Genomic DNA, 24,340 nt, shown 5'->3' on the forward strand with positions numbered 1-24,340 from the left:
ATAACTTTATTATGACTCTAATTTATTTTATAGTCTCAAGCATTCAGAAATCATGCGAAAGAAAATCAAGCAGTTTTACTATAATAAAACCATGGTTTATTTTTGTAAGTGTTGTGATATGCACGTTTTTGTTGAAGAAATTATAAAGGCTGTGTCATCTATAGCAAAAAAGTGGCCAAAAATGAAAGATTAAGTGAATATTTGAATTAAATGTTTGGTCAGAAGTCTAAACAAGGATTTTCTTGTGTTGTAAGTGTAACAGCAGCAATTACATGGCATTTGTAATAACATATACATAAATTGTTTATTTTGTATTTGCCTACATTATGTATTTTAAAAGTGTTATTATTAACCAATCAATCATCTTATATAATGCATTTTAAGTCATTTTAAAGGCTATTGATGGCTTAGGTCTGTTTTTATAGCAACAACAACAACATTTACATTACATTTACATTTAATCATGTAGTGACACTTTTATCCAAAGTGACTTACAAATGAGAACAATAGAAGCAGTCAGTTCAACAAGAGAACAACAACAGTATACAAGTGCCATGACAAGTCTCAGTTAGTCTAGTACAGAACGCATAGCTAGGTTTTTTTTATTTTTTATTTTATTTTTTATTAGTATTATTAATGAAAAGACAAGAAAAGAAGGAAAAGTGCTAGTGTTAGTTGGTTAAGTGCAGGCGAAAAAGATGAGTCTTTAGATGTTTCTTGAAAATGAGTAAAGACTCGGCTGTACGAATTGAGATTGGGAGGTCATTCCACCAGCTGGGCACAGTCCAGGAAAAGGTCCGTGAGAGTGATTTTGAACTTCTTTGGGAACAACAAAAAAATATTACAGTATATTAATACTTCTTTGTGTGGCAACCACAGGGACAAAGGGCACAACAGATGTTATAGAATTTAGTTTAGACTACGCCACCCTGGGAATTTCACCCAGGGAATAATATACCCGCACACAGGTTCCCCACTAAAGACAGAAAAACATGGAGACACAGGTATTTATACAAAATTACCAAAAGTTTATTATAATTTATAATAAAAACCATGCACAGACCAATGACAAACCACAAACGCAATGTTCACAAAAAGGAAGCTGCGGCCTCACGAGAGATGTGTACGTTCCCCTCACACACACACTGCACACTCACTCTCACAGCACAAAGAGCCCCAGTGAAATGATCGGTCACAGCACACGTTGTAGACACCACCACCAAAGATAGGAGGGAAACGATCAATTTCCTAAGCCAAAAAGGCCGCAGCTCCTAAAAAAAGAACAAACACACACTCCAAACCACACACACACAGAAAAGAAAAAGATTAATACAAAAAAAAGGTTATACAAGCTAACAGGTGGATGACAAATACTCATCCACCTAAAGGTCTTGACGTTCAACCTTAATGGGCCCAATCCAATCCAAAAAAAGCCATTAAACAAATCTTTAAAAAATAAACTTAAAAATCAACAAAACAGTTATTACGTTGTATACATAAATCAACACTTCAAATGAATAAACAATATATGAGATAAATAAATTCACAGATATTATACCAAAAATGACAATTTAAACATGAAAAATTATACAAAATAAAGAAAACCCCAAAAGAAAGAAAACCACGAGTTGCTTGAGGTTTCAACAAAAAAATATATAATTTGAGGTCTTATTATATGGGCAAAATATGCACTTAGGAAGTGTGTGTAGGCAAAGATGTACAGCAGTATGTATCAACACATTGCATTACAGCAGTATCAGATGGCCTATAAACAAAACAGCGGTGACACTGCACGAACTGTAGTTCTCCGTAGCTGCGAGGCCAGGCACCCAAAAGGACGTTCCCTCAATAGTTTAATACAGTCGTCATTCTCCCACCAAATCACGAACTAATCAAAACAAATGCAGGAAAGTTGCCACCTAACCAGTCGCTACACTTTAATAAGACAACAATAAATTAAAACCAGTCATACCCGTACCTGAAGTCCACAGATGCCCGCACAACAGTCATCCGAATGAAGCCAATTGTAATGAAACGCAAATGGGAAATTGTTGTCCGTCCGAAATGGTCACAGCAGCGCGCAGCAAACAGGTGAGGGTTCACAGAGGACACGCTGAAAATGGTCACAGCAGCGTGCAGCATAAAGCAAACAGACGAGCGTTCACAAAAGACGCGCAAGGAGCCTATATGCCAGCGCAAATTAATGACGTCACATAAACTGCGTGTGGGCTTTCAGCTCATTATGCCACATTTGTAAATTATTATTTGAAGTAAAAAAAAACATGGTTAATTTGCAGTTAGCATGGCTACAAGAACAATGATTTGTGGTGTTATTGTTAAAACCATGGCTAATTTTCGTAAGGGAACCTGAAAAAAAAAAAAAACTTTTGCAGGAATGTGCCTGAAAGTGATAAACGGGCCTTGTTTTTACCTAAATGATGTATTATTTATTTTAATATATCTTAAAAATGTATAAGGTGTGCATTGTAGCTGACATCTAAATGAACACATTACAATTGTTTTGTGACTGCAAGTCTTTCTCCTCAAATGCTATTGAGCTTCAAATTTGCATTTGAGCCCATGTGAAAAAGTTTCATAATTTACATATGATTTACAGTTTATTTTAATAAATATCAAACAGTCAATTCAATTGTGCATTATAGCTGACACCTAGATGAACAATTACAGTTGTTTTTATGACTGTAAGTCATTCTCCTAAAATGCTACTGACGTTAGAAAAGTGTATAACAATATCACATGTAACTTTAGAGACGGTCCCTAAATTTGAGACTCTCGAACGTCCAACGGCAAGCCAACTTTATGCCTGTTTTTTTCTCTCTCTCTCTCTCTCTCTCTCTCTCTCTCTCTCTCTCTCTCTCTGTCTCTCTCTCTGCGCCGGTTTGCTGATGTCCTTTACCCGGGCATAATGTCCATCCATCAATTATGAACATTCAGCCGCAAACATGAGGTGCGAGCGCGGATGGGAGAATGGCGCATGTTTTTTGTTTTTTTTTGTTTTTATGTTTTAGAGCAACTGGGATTTGTGCCCCCTCTTGGAGGTGGTGCCCTAATCTGCGTATAGGGAGTGGCGGTACTGCTATGAACCGCCTTCACACAACTGGATTATACCTCGCATGTAAACGCATGTTAATTCTTCTTTGTGGATTTCCTTTTTCTTTTTTTTCTTTTTTTTTTTTTTTGAAGATAAAGAGCATTTAAACAACATAAGAGCATGAAAATAACTATTTTTGTAAACAGAATGTTGGAGAGTATTTCATAAATGGAAGATGATTCACAACGCTACTTTATTCAGTCTGTGTTTATTGATCATGAATGGTACGTGTTAAACATCCTTTTAGTAAATATTAGGAATATTTTTATCTATTGGGATTAGTAAAATTCCCAGTAAAATGTTTTTCCATCTTGTATTTAAAGAAAGTTTTAGTGGATCCTCCTAACATCCTGTTTGATATCTGAAACAGGTTTTATACTCTGACTGGGAACTTCTGTTTGTGTTTTAGGTGTGTTTGGTGCAGATATAGATGCAGTGAAGTCAGTATCAGTGACTGAAGGAGATTCTGTCTCTCTAAACACTGGTGTTAATGAAATACAGAGAGATGATATGATTCTGTGGATGTTTGGACCTAAAGAGACTCGCATAGCTGAAATCTATAAGCAGAACATTGATATGCTTGAATATAATAAGATATTTGAAGACAGACTCCAGGTGGACAATCAGACTGGATCTCTGACCATCAGAAACATCAGATCTGAACAGTCTGGACTTTATAAACTACAGATCATCAGGAACAGAGGAACTTCATACAAGAGATTCAATGTTACTGTCTATGGTGAGTAAATTATCCCATTATGATCCGAACTGTGATGAAACAAAAATAAAACAGTTTTCCCTGGGGATTCATAAATATTTAAAATGGTAAAAGGGACACACAAAAAGTCTTTTCTATGGCCTCTATTTTAAAAAAAAATGTACATATGTACATGCTTTAAAGTCCTAAAGGAATTACCATTTCAGGCTTAATAACTTGCAGATGCAAATTAAAAACTGCTGCATAAAATAGTTTTTAACAATATAAGTATTGAAATATAATGACTAAATGTTTAAGATTTCAATCAGTTTGTTCCCGAATTAATATCTTACTCTTATTTGATATTTTACAGCTCTTGTTCCCATTCCCATCATCACCAGAAACTCTTCTCAATGTTCTTCATCATCATCTTCAGTGTCCAGATGTTCACTGCTGTGTTCAGTTGTGAATGTGAGAGATGTGACTCTCTCCTGGTACAAAGGAAACAGTTTATTGTCCAGCATCAGTGTGTCTGATCTCAGCATCAGTCTCTCTCTACCTCTGGAGGTGGAATATCAGGAGAACAACATCTACAGCTGTGTGATCAACAATCCCATCACAAACCAGACTCAACACAACATCAACATCACTCAACTCTGTCACATGTGTTCAGGTAATTCAACAGTAAACAGAGTTTCTGAGTTTCATCAAGTATATAGAAAGAATATTTTGGGTCTATAAATGCACTGTTGATGTGAGACCGAAGTTAACTGCTTTCTTTCCATTTTAGAGTGGTTTCTTCTAAATAAAGTCCTTGCTGCATCTGTGTCTGCTGTAGCTCTGGTTGTAGCTCTCGTGAGTGTGATGTACTTCCTCTACAGGAAACGCAGAAGAGCGACACAAAAACGTAAGCCCTGTCTTCTGCTTTTATAGCAAGAAAAATGTATTTATGATTTTGCATCAAGTTTATATAACTAATATTAATGATTGAGAAATTGACTCTATCCTAACTTTAAAACTTCAGGAAATGGTAATACAGTGGAAACAGTCCAGACAGAAGATGAAGAGGTACAATATGCTGAAACTGGATATTTCAGACAAAATGATCAGAAAAAGGTAATTTTTTTGATGAAACGCCATCTCTCTGCATGTCCAAAACTCATAGGCCTTTCTTTATTCTGTGAAACGTCATGTTAAAGATTATCCAGGTCACTTTTTTCAGTATTACTGAAAATGGGGCAGTCGAGCTCCAAAATGACAAAACAAATATAGTCCAGATGACTGTGTGATATTCAGAGTCTTCTGAAGTCATGTGATAGCTTTGTGTGAATAACAGAATGAAATTTAAGTCATCTTACATGGAAAATATAAAATAATGATCACTTAAACCTGTCAAAATATTCTATGCACAATGTTAGGAGCATTTAGACTTTACGGGTTTGATAATTAAACACTAACAATTAGTATTTTTGATCAGACCTCAATGGAACATGCACAAGTCTCTTTCTTTTTGCAGTCCAAACACAACAATGACACACTTTTTGTATTTACTGTCATGGTGAAATAAATGTCTTTAACTTGTTAAGAACTTTTGTTTGGCGAGCCTCATTTCTTACAGTAAATTTGAATTGTTTTTCAGAAAGCTAACGGGACAGATGACACAATATACTCCAGGATTGTCATGAGAAACTGATCAAACTGTTGCATTTATGTTGTCTGGATTCGTCTACTAACCAGGCATTCGATTAGAGGAGAGAAAGATGAAGAACTCAAACCCCTGTGTTTTATGAAAGTCTAAAATCATTCAGGAAGCAGAAGCATGAACTTGGTTTGAGGACGTCCCCTGGTGGTAGAAATATGTCTAGATTTTCTCTTGCAATGACATCCCATGTCACATAATGCTATACATGAATATTATTTACTTAATATAATAAATAAATTATATGTGTGTGTGTGTGTGTGTGTGTGTGTTTTTAATTGGGGACATCCAATAACTACAAGACACTTCTGCAATTCTGAATCATCTAGCTAGTCTTCTTGAAACGTCAATTCAGCACAACAGGATCATTGTAAATACTTGCTGCAATGCCAAGCTAATATCTTGTCTGAACTTGTGTTTTCTTCATTCTGATGAAACACTGTTCAGAAACTAGGTCGATCATCTGGCTCCAGTCTGTGCTTTTTCGTATTGGCTCAAGCACTTTACTGCAACAAAAAAAAAAAAATCAGGATTTACATATTTACACATTTAGACCTGTTTGTCTGTTAGATTTGACTTGTTGTTTTTCTTGTCTCTATGCCCATTTTTCATTTAAACGTTACATTTTCTATAATGCTTGTTAAACGAGTTTTGTTCAGTTTTTGTCCATGGGTGTTTTCCCTTATTAATAAATGTTCATCTTTTGATTATTGCTGTTGCCTTGAGTAATTCTCTCTGTGTGTGTGTGTGTGTGTGTGTGTGTGTGTGTGTGTGTGTGTGTGTGTGTGTGTGTTTTACTGTTATCTAGCAGTAGGCTATTCACTGATACATATATTCAATTTATTGTAAAGCAATATTTTATTTATATATTTGTATTTAGATACAATATATTTAAATGCTGCTCCATGTAGCAGCTTTCAGAAGTTACATTTCCAAATATTTTGCAGCCATTTTAAATAAGTAAATGTTCGAACATTGTATTTGTTTGTTTTGTTTATTTTTTATTTTTTTATTTTTTTTTAATAAATAATATAATATAGATAAATTAAAATATCGTATGCATGGACGGTGAAGACCCGTGTGGATGATGATACGTCATGATCATGTCTAGTAACTTGACGCTCGGGCGCGCGCACACGGACACGCCCAGATCGTTAATAGTTTCGGCTCAATGTTTAATTTTTTTTCCCCGTGTAGAATCTAATGTGGAGTTGGATTATTCCTGACGTTTGGGCAAACAATATGAATCTCTCATTTCTGCTGCTGTGTCAGTTGATGCAGTTTTGCTGCTCGCAGATCGTCGATGGTAAATTAGCCTAATTTTTTCAAGCTTTCACATTTTCAAGTCCTTTTTTCTTTTTCGCAATGTTTTCATTTTTCGTTTGTTTGTAATGTTTTTAGATCCCAGTGTAGTTGGAAATCGTTTATTAGCACCAGCTTGTCTCTAATATATATCATTCACGTCTGTTTCAGGTGTTTATAAAGAAGTGAAGGAGGGAGAATCTATCATTCTACCCACCGACGTTACTACAATAAAGTCAATAAAATATCACATACTGTGGAAGTTTGAATCGATACACATTGCGTCCATTTATTCTAGCATGAATGATTTAGGCCCACCTAATTATGTGAATGCTGAAATGTTCGGAGGCCGACTACAGGTGGACTTCACAACTGGATCTATGACCATCCGAAACGCAACGAGCGCAGACTCAGGACTTTATTATCTAAATATTGTCGATCCCAGCAGAATAACAAGGTCAAAGACATTTAATGTCACTGTCAGTGAGTATTTTTTATATGTTTTCTAAAATGAAATAGCCCAATGTGAGATGTTTTTTAACATTATTTTTTCGCAATGTTTTCATTTTTCGTTTGTTTGTAATGTTTTTAGATCCCAGTGTAGTTTGAAATCGTTTATTAGCACTAGCTTGTCTCTAATATATATCATTCACGTCTGTTTCAGGTGTTTATAAAGAAGTGAAGGAGGGAGAATCTATCATTCTACCCACCGACGTTACTACAATAAACAGAAAAGATCACATAATGTGGGAGTTTGAATCGATACACATTGCGGACATTTATTCTAGCATGAATGATTTAGGCCTAACTAATTATGTGAATGCTGAAATGTTCGGAGGCAGACTACAGGTGGACTTCACAACTGGATCTATGACCATCCGAAACGCAATGAGTGAAGATTCAGGACTTTATTATCTAAATATTGTCTATCCCAGCAGAAGAACAAGGTCAAAGACATTTAATGTCACTGTCAGTGAGTATTTTTTATATGTTTTCTAAAATGAAATAGCCCAATGTGAGATGTTTTTTAACATTATTTTCATTCTGTTTATAGAATTTAAGTGTAAGTGGTTTGCAGACTGTTCACAATCTGTATGTTACGGACATTAATGTAGGTGCTCATGTTTTTATATACTACTGTGTTTTCCAGGTTCCTCACTCATTCCTTTAGTGAGAGAGTACAGAAATTGCTCTCCATCATCAGAAAGATCATCAGTGACATACTTTTTATTTTTCTGTTTTTTATTTTTTCCCAATTGAGGACATGCAACAACATGCAGAATGATGGAAGAGGATCATAATAACATAACTGAACATAACTTCCAGCAACGCCAAACTTGTCTTGTCTGAACTTGTGTGTATTCTCTTCGTTGTGATCAAATATTTGGTAACCAGTATTTCCCTTCTGTCTAGTGAATACAGAGTAATCATTCTCATTCATCACTGTTGCTGCTCTTCTGTGGAGTGGTGAGGAAACACAAAGTAACCATCACCGTGATGTGTAGCCTACAGCTACAGTGATTGTGACTGTCGTTGACTCTATTATTAAAGTTATGATTTATATAGCCAGTAGTTTCTAATAACTAATAGTTGTTGTTTTTTTTCATTCATTTTTAATTATTAAATCATATAATCATAATTTTCATGTAATCATTTTTATTATGTAATCATTACATAATTATTTTACTGTTTTATACATTTCTTAATATTTTTCCTGCTTATGCATTTTCATTGTTGTTTAAACTTATGATTGTGGGGTTTCACAGACATTTTTATACATAGAAAAGGGCAGATGCTGAGACATAATGGTAAAAATTACTTAACAAATCAAACATAACATCAAATAACTCATTATTATTTTCATACCCTTACACCACACCACAGTGAGGAGTGATCCATTACATTACTTTGATGGCATAGCTTTTCAAGACCGCTTTCATATGTACAAATAAAATGCATTGAAGCTAATATCTTTGCTTGAGTCTAGACTTTCCTGTCCGTCTCTGAGAGGAAGGCTTTTAGCCAGTTCTCTCCAAGTTCTGCTCACATTGAGGTTTTTGGTATCTGGAACCTCTCATCAAGAAACTGGTGATTTTTGTGGTACCAGTGAAAAAAAAAACTGTGTGTAGAATAGTTCACAAAGTCTGCAGAGCCATTTGTGAACTGATGAGTCTTTACATAAAGTTTCCTGATGCTGCTGACCAAGCTAGCTGTAAAGTCAAGTGTCCATCAACTCCTGATGCTGAGGAGCACAGGAACCGTAAGAACCAGATTTCTATCTACGTTCAGATTGTATGCACACCTAATTTACAGTTTGCAAACAATTGTTGCACGTTTGAAAGGTTCAACTCACAATTCAAGGCTTTTTCTCAGCACTTCATTGTGTGTGCTGAGTTTCAGAGAGGACAACATAGCAGACTTCTACTTGGTGACAGTGGATATGGTCAGAGTGACTTTTTATTCACTCCATACATAAATCCCACAACAGCCCAGCAGCAAAGATACAACACAGCTCATATATGGACGAAATCATTTCATGTTCTTCCTTCAAATATTGAATTTTTTTGCTCATGAACTTCTCTGGCTAACTTTTCATGATGTCCACCTTGCTTGTATTTTTGCTGAGAGGTAGTGGCATCCGGCTAGAGCAGATGTGGAGCGCACACACTCATTGTGCTCTGGCTTTTCCAACCTGTTCAGATTTCTTTCTTCTGTGGAGGAAAAACACAGAAGCACAAATAAACTCACACTGACCTTAGAATGAAAGAAGAATAAAGACTGACAGAGCAGAATATACAATACTTACCAAAGGAAATAACATACCATTTGTGCTCAGTTGTTCATCTGAACTCTTCAAGTGATCATCATCTATTATACCATCCAGAGGTTGCTGGTGCTGTATTTTTTCCAGACAGCAAGTCACTCAATTCATCAGTTTTTTTCATCAATTGGTGGTCTACCACCAGTAGTAAGTCGCTGTCTTCTGATATCTGCATTTTGTCTTTTTAAAACCAGTTTAAGGTTCTTCCACAGAGTCTATACAAGCAAATATCATTCATTATAAATTGTGTGCTATGGTAATAATGAAGAAATCTCACCAGCTGTTGTTGTATTGTTCTTGTGGCTGCATTTTAATTTGCATTGAATTTACTGCAAATTGCATTCCTAGTTCTCCTTTTCATTTGCAGACTAGCAGTAGTGTGGATTTTACTTTCAATAATTGGCTAGATTGTCACAATTTGTTTCAGTAGTGTTTTTTCATAGTCACTTAGGTTTTTAGAACAAATAATGTTTGTCATTTCCATTGTTTTGTGTCAAGATGTACACCAATTATAATGTTTTCTAGTCTGTTGCAGGTTTTTATGAGCAAGAACAACGGCATGTGCTTATACTCAACATAATCATTTTTATACCAGTTGTTCTTATTTACTTACTTTACTCCATGATGCTGCAGTCTTAAACTAACTAAGCATGTTTTAAGCCATGTTCATAAAAGGTACTTTAATGTCCCAGTTTAACAAGTACAGATTAAGGGCTACTACTGGCTTATTCTAAGCCCTGTCTGTGGAACCGGGACTATATGTTGATATGCTCCCCAAATCGAACTGAATCGTTTTAAACGGTTCGCATCTCCAATACGCATTAATCCACAAATGACTTAAGCTGTGAACTTTTTTAATGTGGCTGACACTCTCTCTGAGTTCAAACAAACCAATATCCCGGAGTAATTCATTTACTCAAACAGTACACTGACTGAACTGATGTGAAGAGAGTGAAATTTGAAAAGGGAGAAAAAAGTTTGCCAAAAGGCAGATTTGAACCCAGGTCTATCACGTCAAAACATGTAAGACACACGTTTTACCTTCTGGACTACACGTTTGGTGGGCAAAGTTAGTGAAATAGACACTTCAATCAAAAAAGTTGATTATTTAATTATATTTTATAAATACATAAAAAAAAAAAATTCAAATGCTTTCCAGATTAATTTACATTTAACAAAAAAGTATTAAGTTTACACTGCGCTTTAATTTGATAACAACACAAATTAAATCTGTCCAATGCTCCTAACAAAATCCATAAAAATAAGAGTATGTAGTTTTATAGTAAACATTCCTGTGGGTGTTACATTTTGTATACTAATGTTTTCCAGCGCATCTGCCTGTTCCTGCCATCAACTGAAACACTTCACAATGCCCATCATCATCATCATCATCATCAGAGTCCAAATGTGTGCTGCTGTGTTCAGTGGTGAATCTGAGTCATGTGGCTCTCTCTTGGAAAGGAAACAAAACATTACTTTTATTGTGAAAAGTTCAGCTCTGAATAAATGTTGCTATTTGTCTCTGTTGCAGACCCTACATCAATATTCTCTCTTTTAGCACTGATTCCAGCTGTTCTGGTGGATGGAATATTTTTCTATTGGATTTATAGGAAACAAACACAAGGGCATAAGTATAATCAAGTGCTTATGATTAATTTATAGAAACAGTGCAATCAATAAATAGAATATACATAGTTTTAATTGGGAATTCAGAAGTATATTAAAAATGTTGAGTATATGAAAAATGTTAATAGCATAAATACTTTTTATTATTATTATTATTATTATTATTATTGGGCACATATAACCACGAGACAGTTCTGCAACTCGGGATCATCTAGTTAGTTCATTCAGCACAGCAGGACCATAATAACCACTTGCTGCAATGCCAAGCTAATATATCTAATATATAACTTATTTTCTACATTCTATTGAAATAATGTTCAGAAACTATCATTCATCTGGTTGTACACTTCTGTTTCTACACAGATTTAATTTTACATTTTACTTGTTACTCAAGCAAGCTTGCTTATGGCTTAAATGCTATATGAGCTCAGTGGCATCAGTATTTAAGCATATTTTTCTTTATATTTCAGCACTATTTATACACTTTTATCTCACAATGCAACATATTAGTTGTCACATGCACAAAACTCCCAGTTGGTGGCAGCAAAGTTTAGACTAAACGCCTTGTCTAGTTTCAATTTTAGCAATTTTCTAAAACTGTATATTCAAAAATGTTTTGTATAGACTACTAAATTTAATTTATAGAGTTGTTAAATAATTGTGAGATTGTGAGTTAATTAGCCATCTAATGAACCTGCATGTGGGATGGGACAGATGTGCTAGTTTTCTAATACTAAACTATCACTATTCACACCCAAAACAGGATTAAGCATTAGCCAACAAGGAAATAAACGGGAATATGTTGCACATTAAGATTAAAAATATCAAATTTACAATAGTGTATGTTGGATGCACGAGGCTGCAGGTAGCATAGCCTAAAGATTCAGTATACAGCACAATAGTAAATGTAACATTTCATACAAACTATTACTGAGTATATTTTAAACCAAATCTGTGCGTATAGTTAGTTAGTTTGTTTTTCCCCCTTTAGTAATACTAGTTATTTAGCATCAAGTGTTTCTTGCTCCACTTCGCAGGTGAAAACACAAATGGGAAACCACCTATGATGTGTAAGACAAAACAAAGAGTATATCTGGGCTATAATATTAGCTGACCAAGTTATTTTATCAGTTTAACGAATGTGGAGTAATCAATCATTTTTGTGTTTGGGAAAATGTATTAATTGAGTAATAAGTTAAAAGTTTGTTTAAACGAACTGTATTTCACCCTGCTGAAGTTATGTTTTGTGGAGTTTTTTCAAAGGGATTTCTGTTCGTCTTTCTCATCACTAGAAAGTAATTGCATTTAACGACCAGAAGGTGTCAGAAACGATTAAACGTGAGCATCTTTTAGGTTACGTCACTGCAGGCTTCTGTTATGAGGCGCGTGGAAAAGAACGCGGGGGAGTCTGACGCCGGCGGGAAAATAAAGAGCCCTTTTTCATTGTTTCGAGATTAGGGCAGCACTTTGGTCTTCTTACTCCTCGCAAAAAAAGTAAAATCTCATTCTAAACTCTTTATTACGGAACGTGTACAAGTAAATACTGTCTATATTACGTACATTTATCTTATTATTCACCTATTTTTTATGGTTTGCCCGGGCTAATAACGCCTCAGTTGTGTTAACGGGTTGTGACTTGTGAACGTTATCTTCCTCCAATCACGAGCTTGTGTACTAGTGAAGATATCCATGAAAACATCCTCAAAATGCAACGGTTTTAGCAAAGACGCTAGTAGGTGTCAGAGCTAATAAACAATATATTACTTTGTGGCCCTTTAAGAACAGCTTTATTTGTTGCATTAATACGTATTATTTTCCATTGTTGTAGACATTTTATAGAAACTGTAGCCTATAGTTAAACTAGAATTTAGATATAACCACAATAGACCAAGTACAATTACTATACTGACTAGCTTATCTGCTCTTTTACGTTTCTTGTGAGCTAGTGGTTTTATGTTATGCGTCAGAACCCCAAGGCTCAATTTCTGCTTTCTGTAATATCAGATAAAGTAACTGCACTTGCTTTCCATGGAAATCCCCATGGAGATAAACACCGCAGAAGACTGGGAAGGAGGGGGAAGGAACACAAAGAAAAAAAGCTGATCTTTCTCTGGTGTCAGCCTTTGCTGGAAATTATTACTGTGTGTTAAACCATACTGTGTTGTTCCCAGTGTAAAAGGTTAGGCGTGTTTTCTTTGTACAGAGAACTGGTGTCAATATTTGTAGAGGAAAGGACAAGCATGGTAGACTGTAATTCATTGTCACAGGAAGCTGGGTCTTTTTAAAGAGCTCTGATGCTTCACATGGTCTGTCTCGAGACCTCTGACACAGGATGCGGTTTGGTAAGTGAAACAGTGACAGACCAAGATAAAAATACGAAACTTGTATTGACGCATGGTTACAGGTCTGCAGCTTCTCCTGCACCTCATGTTTTCCTAATTGTCTGGTTCCTTTTTGGTTCAGCAGTATAAATATTAACTCTAACGGACAGAGCCGGTGTAAAACAAGGAAGTAGACCATCTAAACGGAAAGTAGGAGGTCTTAAAATGAGGAACTGATGTATGATTTATAAGCAAAATTTGAACACCAAAGCTCTCCTCCATTACATAAACGACTGCTTATGTAATCTCATAAACCACACTGGTACTGAACATTGGAAAGATCTGGGAATCCCACTTTTTTTATGTACAAAAGTTTCCTGCAATTCAAGCCCCTCAAACTAAAGCCTACCAAATGTAAACATGTTATTCAGACCACTGGAGGCAGATCATGTTACAGTATAAACACTGGGCTCCTCCCTTAGATTGCATTAGCCAGACCAACATCCTCTGAGTGTAAAGAATCTTCTTGTTTACTGAGGACGTGTATTTTTAGAAGAAGGAAATGAGTGATTAAGCACTGGGGGTCTGTAGTCCATGTCACAAGGAATCCAAAATTCCCCGTCCTTTATCTTTTGTGCGATGCTGATATTTCACACTATATGCAACACAAGACAGTTGGTGCACATATTAGATATCATCGGCCATCTGGGAGTGGTAACTTGGCCACCGACTTGACCAGTAAGGTAGATAAAACACTGAAGCCCTTTCACTTTACTGTCTCTTTGGAGATACAAACAGGTTTGGTCAGTCTGAATCATAATTATGACCACAAAACTCGGGTTGGAAGAATACAATGGGCAAAAGATCAACTCCCAACAACAGTTGATCAGTCAATACGAGTTCAGTACATAGATTTGATATTGCTCAGCATAAATCAAATGGGTCCACCCGAAAGAGTTCTATCTCTCTGATCTACAGGAAATGGTGGCCTACCAGAACCCAACGTGTGAAAAGAGTGTGAAGTGAGGGTTTTATGAAATTAAGTTTTTGATTCGTCTGTGACAGCTATTAGCATTTCGTCTATAAAGGGATGTCCATAATTATAGAAAAGCAGTTTATTAAAAGGGAGTTTATGTCCAAACTGGTTCTAAAACACTCTGTCGGGGAAACTTGTTTATAGTACACACCTCTGCTATCTTTAAAATACGTTCTAACTGCCCAAACTGCTTTCCCTGATATCAGGGGTAGCAATGGAAACATTTCCCTCGGTTGTTTTGGAAACACAGATTTTGGATGATATTAAATTCCAACTTCAAACTGTTTCTTGTGGCACCAAAATGTCATGTCAGATGATCAAGCAGAAACTCATTGAATACAATGCTTAATTTATGTTAATTTGTGGACATTTGTAAGGTAATTTACTGATCTTTCAACTAACCATCAAACTGCACTCCGTGCTTTACTTGACGGAACTGAGCAGTTTGTTACAAGCGCTACTAAATATCTGAATGGCTTTATTTGCATTTTAATATTCTATCTACACGTCTGTTGACTTTAACACAAAGGTGATTAAGTCGTGTGAAAAAGGACAACTGCACGCACTCTGCATTTTGGTTTTGACCTTTTTGATCTTCGTTTGCATCTCAACAGGAAGTGGTCACTCTGTACGTGATGCGACTGAAGGTCTTATGACAGGCGCTTCAACCCGTGTGACCTATTTAGGTTTATGACTGTCCTGGCCTGATCATTTTTGCACACTGTTCTCTATTGTTGCAGTATTGGAATCTTCCGTGAGTTGTGCCGCTCTGAAGGGAACTGTAGGCCTGAGCTGTGAGAACTTCTGCATCTTTCTTTCCTGCAAACATCACAAAGAGATCATTGAGATCTCAGATGGTTGAGTCAGATCAGAGACCTCAGTTTGCTTTGGGTTTTTGTAGAAGAGCGAAAAAGAGGAGGAAGGGGCTAAGGGTTCAGAGAAGAGCTGAAAACCACAGCGATGATTAGACTGTAACATGGTTTATCATTCAGATTATAGATGTGCATTGCACTGCATGTTCTAACTACAGATGTGTATAGTAGACTTAGCAAATGAAGTCCAATAAATTAAGCGAATGCGTCAAAGAATTGTTACTGTGTATGTGGAAATTTTAAGCACCTCAACAAATGTATTGTATTTATAAATTTAGGTCAGGGTATTGTACTTTTAAGTTGTGTACCAAAGTGTGGTTTGTACCAGTGTAATATGCAACCTGTGCACAACAATGACTTCTAGAGATGGATGTGTGGTGGTGTGTGCAGTGCATGGTGTAGGTGGATGAGGTGCTTCTGATGGCCTGATCTTAACACTGCCTCTTCTCACTTAGCAGAAGCTGTAGCAAATACTACATTCTAAAGAGTGCATCAAGCATGTGTTAGTTGTTCTACAATCATGTCGATATGTTCCCAAAAACAGCTTTTCGGCTCGTTTCTTGCTGGTCCAAGATGTTTTACAAGCTTGAATCAGCCCCCAACCAATTTTATTCCAAAACACAGTAAACATTTTCAAGGTCAGAGTGAACGGAATGCTACAAAACAGAACAGAATATAATAATAGAAATAAAAATAATAATTAAATATTATACCCTGAATAAAATATTTTATATTGGATAAAAGCGTCTGCTAAATGCAAAAATGTAAAAGGCTATTAATAGTAATATTTATGATTTGAAAACTGTGCAATTCTTCACATAAATAAAACTGCGATAGTGTTCCTCAAATACAGCAGTTTAACTCAAAATCCAGCCACAAAAAAAAACCAAAAAAAAAAAAAAAAACCTGGGCTATACACAGAAGCCTATAACGTAAACTGCTTTGACTCTGTTAATCAGGGCGGGACTAAACAGTGAGCTCGACTCAAACGCACTGCATATGTAAACTTCTTCTTTTCTTCTTCTTCTTCTTCTTTTTCATGTATAGGTTCGTCAATAAAAAATATTTCTTAATCATCTATTTGATTAAATCGTGTAAATTAATCTGAAGGATTTAGTCGTTTGACTGCGTTGGATTCTGCGTTGGATCGTGTTCCTGTCTTTTGTGCATCGGACAATTGATGGTTCTTGTATAAAACATGTGGAATTCAGTTATCTTTAAGACACGATGAGGATTACTATTTGTAAAATAGCGTTCTTATGTCTCTTCCTGTTGACTATGGATGGTAAGTGTTTTACTGTGTCACTTCGACTTCAGTCTTTTACGTTTAAAACAGAAAGATGATATTTATTCGCTTATTCTACTTTAGATAGCGCTCATCTCTATCTGCACCTCTGTCATAGACATTTAACACGTTAGAGATTGTGACCAAAACCAAAGGTTAGGATTAAATGTGAGAATTTCTGTAAGTTTAAAAACATGTGATGGATTCGGCTCGCCCACCAAACAACGGCTCCACTGCTGGATCAGCCTTTGGGAATCTGAAACCATCGGGGAACAAGGAGCGCAACACTCTTTGTCCTTTCAATGTTGCACACACATACGTATCTAAACTTTAACAGGGTCTCAAAGGGAGCACTAATCTCCACGAGGGCAATTTAAACCGACACAGTTTTACATAAAAAAATTAACACTAAAAGCAATTATAACCAATGAGCTATAACGTATAATTCCCAATAAGCAGCCACCCTTGCACGCACAGTACCTAGTATTCTGCAAAAATGTTTTGTTTATTTTTATTTGCCAGTTTATAACCATTCAAACATATACAACTTAAAAATAACTCTTATTTGGAGAACTTATTTAGAGGTGGAGACTAACTACTGTTACAACTAAGACATTTTAACAGAAAATGAAAGAGAAAAACTTGAGTGTTTTATGTTGCATTTTATGTTATTTTGTTCATTTTAAGTGTCAAGTAAGTGTAAAGTCTTTTATTTCGTGTATGTTAACATTAGACAATTTATTTACATACACAGGGAATAGTAAAACTTACAGTATCACTTTAAATTTAAATGTTATTACTAGTAAATTATGTTTATACATTTCTTCTTCTTTTTGTAAACCTACATTACAATTAACTTTGCAAAACTGTTTGTGTTTCAGGTGTGTTTGGTGATACAGATGTAGTGTCAGTGATGGAGGGAGATTCTGTCTCTCTTAACTCTAATTTTACTGAACTACAGAGCAATGAGCAGATTCTGTGGATGTTTGGACCTAAAGGGACGAGAATAGCTGAAATCTATAAGAGCATTGATATGTTTAACAGTAAAGAGATATTTGGAGACAGACTGCAGCTGGACTCTTTCACTGGATCTCTGACCATCAGAAACACCAGAAGAACAGACTCTGGACTTTATAAACGACAGATCCGCAGCGACAGAGGAAACTCAGACAAAACATTCAGTGTTACTGTCTACGGTAAGACAAATATGACTTAAAAACAGAATGTGTATGAATGGACATGAACCTTATTACTGGACTTGTGAATCAGGAATATGACAACTCTAAAAATAAAGGATTGTTGAAATGAAAATGTATTTCTCAACAACCTGTATTTTATGCTAGCAAATTATAACCCATTTAAACTCGACTCATCTTTTTTTAAACTAATGTTATACATGTATATCTGCATTTGGATCCTGCTGTCTCTAATGTTTGAGTTTTATATAATTTACATTTTTTTCAGCTCCTCTGCCTGTTCCTGTCATCACCAGTAACTCTTCAAACTGTTCTTCATCATCATCATCATCTTCAGGATCATCAGTGTCTAGATGTTCACTGCTGTGTTCAGTTGTGAATGTGGGTGCTGTGACTCTCTCCTGGTACAAAGGAAACAGTTTATTGTCCAGCATCAGTGTGTCTGATCTCAGCATCAGTCTCTCTCTACCTCTGGAGGTGGAATATCAGGAGAACAACACCTACAGCTGTGTGATCAACAATCCCATCACAAACCAGACTCAACACAACATCAACATCACTCAACTCTGTCACACGTGTAAAGGTAACGTACATCAGGAATCTGTCTTAAAATGTAACAATGTTAAATGTGATTTATAGGTATGTCCACATTTTTTTAAGCTGAGTAGCATTTTTGATAATATGTATTTTATATATAAATCTGTACTTATTTCAGACCATTTTTGACAATTAAACCATCAACCTACATTAGTGCTTCAAGGTAGTGCAAGATAAAAATGAAGTCATGACTGCATATTCATATACTGGAAGTCAAAATGAAAATTAATTTAAAGTTTATTCTGTATAATTAATGTAAATTTCAAAAACATTTGAATTTCTTTTCTGCCTTCATATTATTGCTGTTCCATAACTAGTGTTTCTATTTCTTCTTTGAAGGCACAGTGGAATGATTGTTTTTCCTCTTTCAGGTTCAGCTTCAGAAACCGGATCGTTTGTTGCAGCATTAATATCTGCGGTAGTACTGGCTATGCTAGCAATTGTGATGTGCTATCTTTACAGGAAATACAGACAATCAAGACCAAAAGGCAGGTCTTCTCTTAAGTTAATGCAACAAGCATATGTGCATTCATGTTTTTATAACTGCTATTAATGAATTTATTTATTTATTTTTATTCTTGGCTTTAGATAATTATTTTGAACCATCTGCACGTGCAACTGAAACAGTTCAGTCAGATGACAGTGAGGTAGCTTATGCCGAAACAACATTTTTACCTAATGTACAAAACAAGGTAGGACTCCCATGGGCATGTTCACTTTTACACCAGATAAAAATGATAATTTATGTTTTGCTGTGTTTAAAAAAAAAAAAACATAAGTTTGCATGTAGCATTACATTACATTTACATTTATTCATTTAGCTGACGCTTTTATCCAAAGCGACTTACAATTGCTATATATGTCAGAGGTCACACGCCTCTGGAGCAACTAGGGGTTAAGTGTCTTGCTCAGGGACACATTGGTGTCTCACAGTGGATTCGAACCCGGGTCTCCCACACCACAGACATGTGTCTTATCCACTGCGCTAACACCACCCAATAGCAATAGCAGTATACTTTAACAGGAATTGTTCTGTAACACATTAGCAGCACATTAATCAGAAGACAATGCTCTTTTTCCTTGTGACTTCGTCAGGATCTGGTATGAAGAACTGAGATTTTCAGTAGTGTGATAATCTGTAATGATCAAAGCAGAATCTTTTCCGCTATACATCTCAACAATAGCATCCATGAAATACTAGATACACGTGAACTGTCTTTTCACTTTTAAAATGTGCTTTAAAGAGTGAACTGATTGCTCTAAACAAAATTATAGAAATGCTATAAAAATGAGCCTGCTGGTTTTTGTCTTCAGACTTTTTATCTTCTGTCTGTGTTGTCCTACAGAAGCGTAATCAGACAGAAGAGACGATATACTCCACCGTCAATGGACACTGATCAAACAAGCAGCAGTCTCTCATTTCACCACAATGGCTTTGCACACCTGCATCTGTCAGCATCACAACACTTGTGCTTTCTAACATAGAAGAAAATATTTAAAAGAACTTTGGGGTCCAAGCAACAACAACATTGGGGACCACATTCACGCTTATTGTATAAAATCTGTTTAAAGAATATTGTATAAAAAAGAAATGTAAAATATCCTAATGTATCATATATATATATCATACATGATTGTGAATAAATGATGACCAGCTGATCAGATTGTGGCAGAACTAGCATGTCTAATATATAGGATGTTTTTTTTTTTTTTTTGCATATCCAAATTTCCCTCTGACAAATCTACAATTTGCATGGAGACACAGCAACAACTTACACAACAACAAAAACAACTTACTTAAAGAGAGCAATTACTTCATTATTTTACAAAAGCACAGTATTTGATGCATTGAGAAACTTCATGAATGCCATGTTTATGGTCTCTCAGCTAGTCTGATTCACACAAAAAACTGGCAGTTATTTGTGTCCTCAGCGTTCTTATGTAAAGCCACAGACTCCACCCCAACTCCTGCTGTCCTTCCTGTTATTCTGATCTTTCTTCCCTGTATCATAGAGCTGCAAGTCATTACATGCCTCATCATGCACTGTTGCTGCAAAAACCTTTTTGACAGAGCTCTGTGCCGTGTCTTGTCAAACTTTTTCTTATTTTCATTATGACCAGCATTAACAGCTGGTTGTTTTCAAGATGAATGAATGTGAATTCCTAAACGGTGGATTGAAATTGACTATGATCATCAAATTACATTGGTGTTTGTTTGTTGATTCTTGAGGTCAGTGACTTTCAAGTGTAGGCCAATTAAATCAAATCAAATAAAAAATAAAAATGGTAATGACAATTTGTAGATTAACACTTTAAAGTGGTTGTGTTTATGTTTGTAAGTTGCACAGGCTTAGGTTTAAAGGGACAGGTACAAAACTGAAACCCACTGTATGAGAACTTTTGTACCAGCAATGGGAGCTTGACATTGCATTTAAGACTGCAGTCTTGCATACAGTGTAATTGATGATTTAATGAAACAAGACATTCGATAGACTACAAAGAAGCAGGTTTGCCATATTTTATTTACATTTAGGAAGTGCACATGAATTTGATTGAACAATTATGAGTTACTGCCACCTGGTGTCTATAGGAGAGAATCGTGTCAGTGAGGTTGTGGATGGAGGCTTTAACTTTTTTCAGTCCCTTCTAGATCTGACATAACAAACCATTAGAGCAACAGCGGCCACGCCCACCACAGCATAAATCAGGGATGGAGTCACACCCACAGAACTGCCATACAAGCCTGGAGAAAGAGGAATCGAATGGTTGTTTTTATAGCTCTTATGTTCATTAAATTATGTTTGAATTAACAAAATAAAATGGATTGTTCCGACACTGGCACGGAAGAACAAGCAGAAGTGTCTGACAAATGTGTGTGTGTGTGTGTGTGTGTGTGTGTGGGCATGTTTTTGTGACATATCAGGACACAACTCTGTATAATGACATTGGTATGACACAGGTATTACAAGGAGAGGGTGACTTATGAGGACATAAGCCATGTCCCCATTTTTCAAAACGCTTATAAATCATACAGAATGAGTTTTTTTGAGAAAGTAAAAATGGACAAAGTTTCCTGTGAGGGTTAGGGTTAGGGGTAGGGTTGGTGAATGGCGATAGAATATACAGTTTCTACAGTATAAAAACCATTACGCCTATGGGATGTCCCCACTTTTCACAAAAACAAACGTGAGTGTGTGTGTGTGCGTGTGTGTGTGTGTGTTGACCAATGGAGAGCAGATCGCAGATGCACGCTACCTGCACATGTGTGACAGAGTTGAGTGATGTTGATGTTGTGTTGAGTCTGGTTTGTGATGGGATTGTTGATCACACAGCTGTAGATGTTGTTCTCCTGATATTCCACCTCCAGAGGTAGAGAGAGACTGATGCTGAGATCAGACACACTGATGCTGGACAATAAACTGTTTCCTTTGTACCAGGAGAGAGTCACAGCACTCACATTCACAACTGAACACAGCAGTGAACAATTAGACACTGATGATGATGATGAAGAAGAACAGATTGAAGAGTTACTGGTGACGACAGGAACAGGCAGAGGAGCTGAAAAACATGTAAATTAAATAAGCATATTTTAGGAATGTGGGCAATTTCAGACATTAGGGACTGCATGATCCAATGCAGATGAAACAGAACAATAATCAAAATATCCAAAATACGTAAATCAGAATTGAGCAACGCAACATTATCACCATGGATTAAGTTACCATTACAAACATAAAGACAGAAAGACAGCATACATAATAAAGGCTGCATTAAATATTAGTGTTAAAATACATTAATCAATTCAGTGTTAAGAAAGGGAAATTGCTTATAGTTTACTGGCAAAAAAAAAATCAAATGGTTGGGAAATACATTTCATTTTTAACAAACCTTAATTTTTAGAGCTGTCATACTAGCAGTCCAATAATGAGCTTCAAATCCATTTATACATATTCTAAGTCATATTTGTCTTACCGTAGACAGTAACACTGAATGTCTTGTCTGAGTTTCCTCTGTCGCTGCGGATCTGTAGTTTATAAAGTCCAGAGTCTGTTCTTCTGATGTTTCTGATGATCAGAGATCCAGTGAAAGAGTCCAGCTGCAGTCTGTCTCCAAATATCTCATTACTGTTAAACATATCAAAGCTGTTCTTATAGAGTTCAGCTATTCTCCTCTCTTTAGGTCCAAACATCCACAGAATCTGATCATCTCTCTGTACTTCAGTAACATTAGAGTTAAGAGAGACAGAGTCTCCCTCCATCACTGACACTACATCTGTATCACCAAACACACCTGAAAAGCATTCATAAGAACATCTTTGGCTGAACTGAAAGATCTTAAAAACGTAAATAAATAAATAAATACAAATATTATTCAGCATATTTATGTTTTAAACATTTAGCACATGGCAGGATGTGGTTTCTATTGTTGGTTATTGGCCCATGAATGTCAAGAATGAATGAAGGCCAATAATGTAATGATTAGATGAGTTTTATTCAGTAAAGATACAACTCTTAAACAGTATGTGTTTTGGCACATATGAGTCAAACAGGCAAATTAATACTTTTTATTAATACTCAATTTAATATATTGATTATTTGAGCTAGTGACAAGCACTGATGCTCACCCACCGACTCTTTGAAAACCTCCGAAAACATAAAAAAATCCCACCAAACATTTACAAAAACACATTTATCAAATAAGTAGCAATACTCATCTTACCTTCAACACAAATGAAGAGCAAGACTAAACGCAACATATATGTGATCATTTCAGAAGAGTGACTGGTGTGACTGTGGTTTCAGCTCACAAACAGAGCATGTGGTGACGATTCAGCCAATGACTGCTCATACCGCTATGATAAGTATCAGTCAGAGCTGACCAATAATTAAATGTAGCCTCAGGTACTGATGCTCAACATCTCTTTCCTTCATGTTGTTAAAATAACACTTCGCAGCTTAGCCTGAGTGATTAATTCATTTAAACATATTCCTTAATTGTGAATGAAATACCTAATACCTGCCATATCAGACTGCAAAAAAAAGCTTAAAACTTATTTATATTGCTGTGCACGAAAGTGTGCATGGGCATTGTGGGCAGAAGATAATTCGTGAGAAGTTTCAAAGTGCGTGCGAGGCCGAAAAGCGTCTGCAGAACTGTGGTTAGAGCTCTCTAATATAGGCCTACCTTTTGTCCACAAGACCCTCCTCCACTGCTGCATGCTAACTGTGTTAGAGATCATTGTTTGTGTTAGGTGCAATAAACAAGCATGGGCTGAATCAGTATGCGACTTTTTTAACAGGCCTCAGCGCGAACTGCACGTGAACCCACACAACAACGCCACCGCCGGATACAGGACATATATGGCACTACACCATGTTACATCTCCCCTTCTTTAAAGAATTGCCACACTTCACTAAGAACCCTTTCCCTCCATTAACAACCCCAACTCCCAACATGAACTTTAAAATTACTAGCTAAACTAGTACTTTGAAATAGTACTAACTGAACTGATTTACTGATGCCCTAGTCTGTGTAAGACACTAAGAAAGACTCAAATATCAAGTCTCTGTGGTGGCCGTGACTGATGGCCACGGCGAGTAATGATCGGGGCTCCCAGTGGTGATGGTTTGTTAGCGTAAGTCTTCGTTCCTGAATTTTCCCTGACTCACACTCTGTGATCTCTGATGTGTCGTCCTCTCTGAATGCCGTTTCACTGTAGCAAGCCACTGAGCCCTGACTGCTCTCCTTTATCCATGCTTCTTGGTGATTAAGCTAG

At 36.2% G+C, this 24,340-nt stretch overlaps 2 protein-coding genes and 1 long non-coding RNA gene across 3 annotated transcripts; 2 read left to right on the plus strand and 1 right to left on the minus strand.

Moving 5' to 3' along the window:
* Nucleotides 1-3,287: 3,287 nt before the first annotated feature.
* On the plus strand, nucleotides 3,288-19,118 carry LOC113040783 (SLAM family member 9-like). The gene is made up of 4 exons (XM_026199036.1): nucleotides 3,288-3,336; nucleotides 3,522-3,851; nucleotides 18,236-18,550; nucleotides 18,936-19,118. Exons 1-4 carry the CDS (start codon nucleotides 3,288-3,290, stop codon nucleotides 19,115-19,117), a joined length of 876 nt encoding a protein of 291 aa, XP_026054821.1. The 3' UTR covers nucleotide 19,118.
* A 37-nt stretch (nucleotides 19,119-19,155) lies between these two features.
* LOC113039512 (uncharacterized) lies at nucleotides 19,156-20,260 on the plus strand. The gene is made up of 2 exons (XR_003275032.1): nucleotides 19,156-19,256; nucleotides 19,911-20,260. It is a non-coding gene; the product is annotated as an uncharacterized LOC113039512 (long non-coding RNA).
* A 940-nt stretch (nucleotides 20,261-21,200) lies between these two features.
* LOC113040784 (uncharacterized) lies at nucleotides 21,201-22,924 on the minus strand. Its single transcript, XM_026199037.1, has 3 exons — nucleotides 22,537-22,924; nucleotides 21,820-22,122; nucleotides 21,201-21,307 (listed from the first exon to the last, which is right to left on the minus strand). The coding sequence occupies exons 1-3, from the start codon at nucleotides 22,820-22,822 to the stop codon at nucleotides 21,201-21,203; spliced, it is 696 nt and encodes a 231-aa protein (XP_026054822.1). The 5' UTR covers nucleotides 22,823-22,924.
* Nucleotides 22,925-24,340: the final 1,416 nt, after the last annotated feature.

Source organism: Carassius auratus, chromosome 22 (genome assembly GCF_003368295.1).
Source record: "Carassius auratus strain Wakin chromosome 22, ASM336829v1, whole genome shotgun sequence".
In the NCBI taxonomy this organism is placed as follows: Eukaryota; Metazoa; Chordata; class Actinopteri; order Cypriniformes; family Cyprinidae; genus Carassius; species Carassius auratus.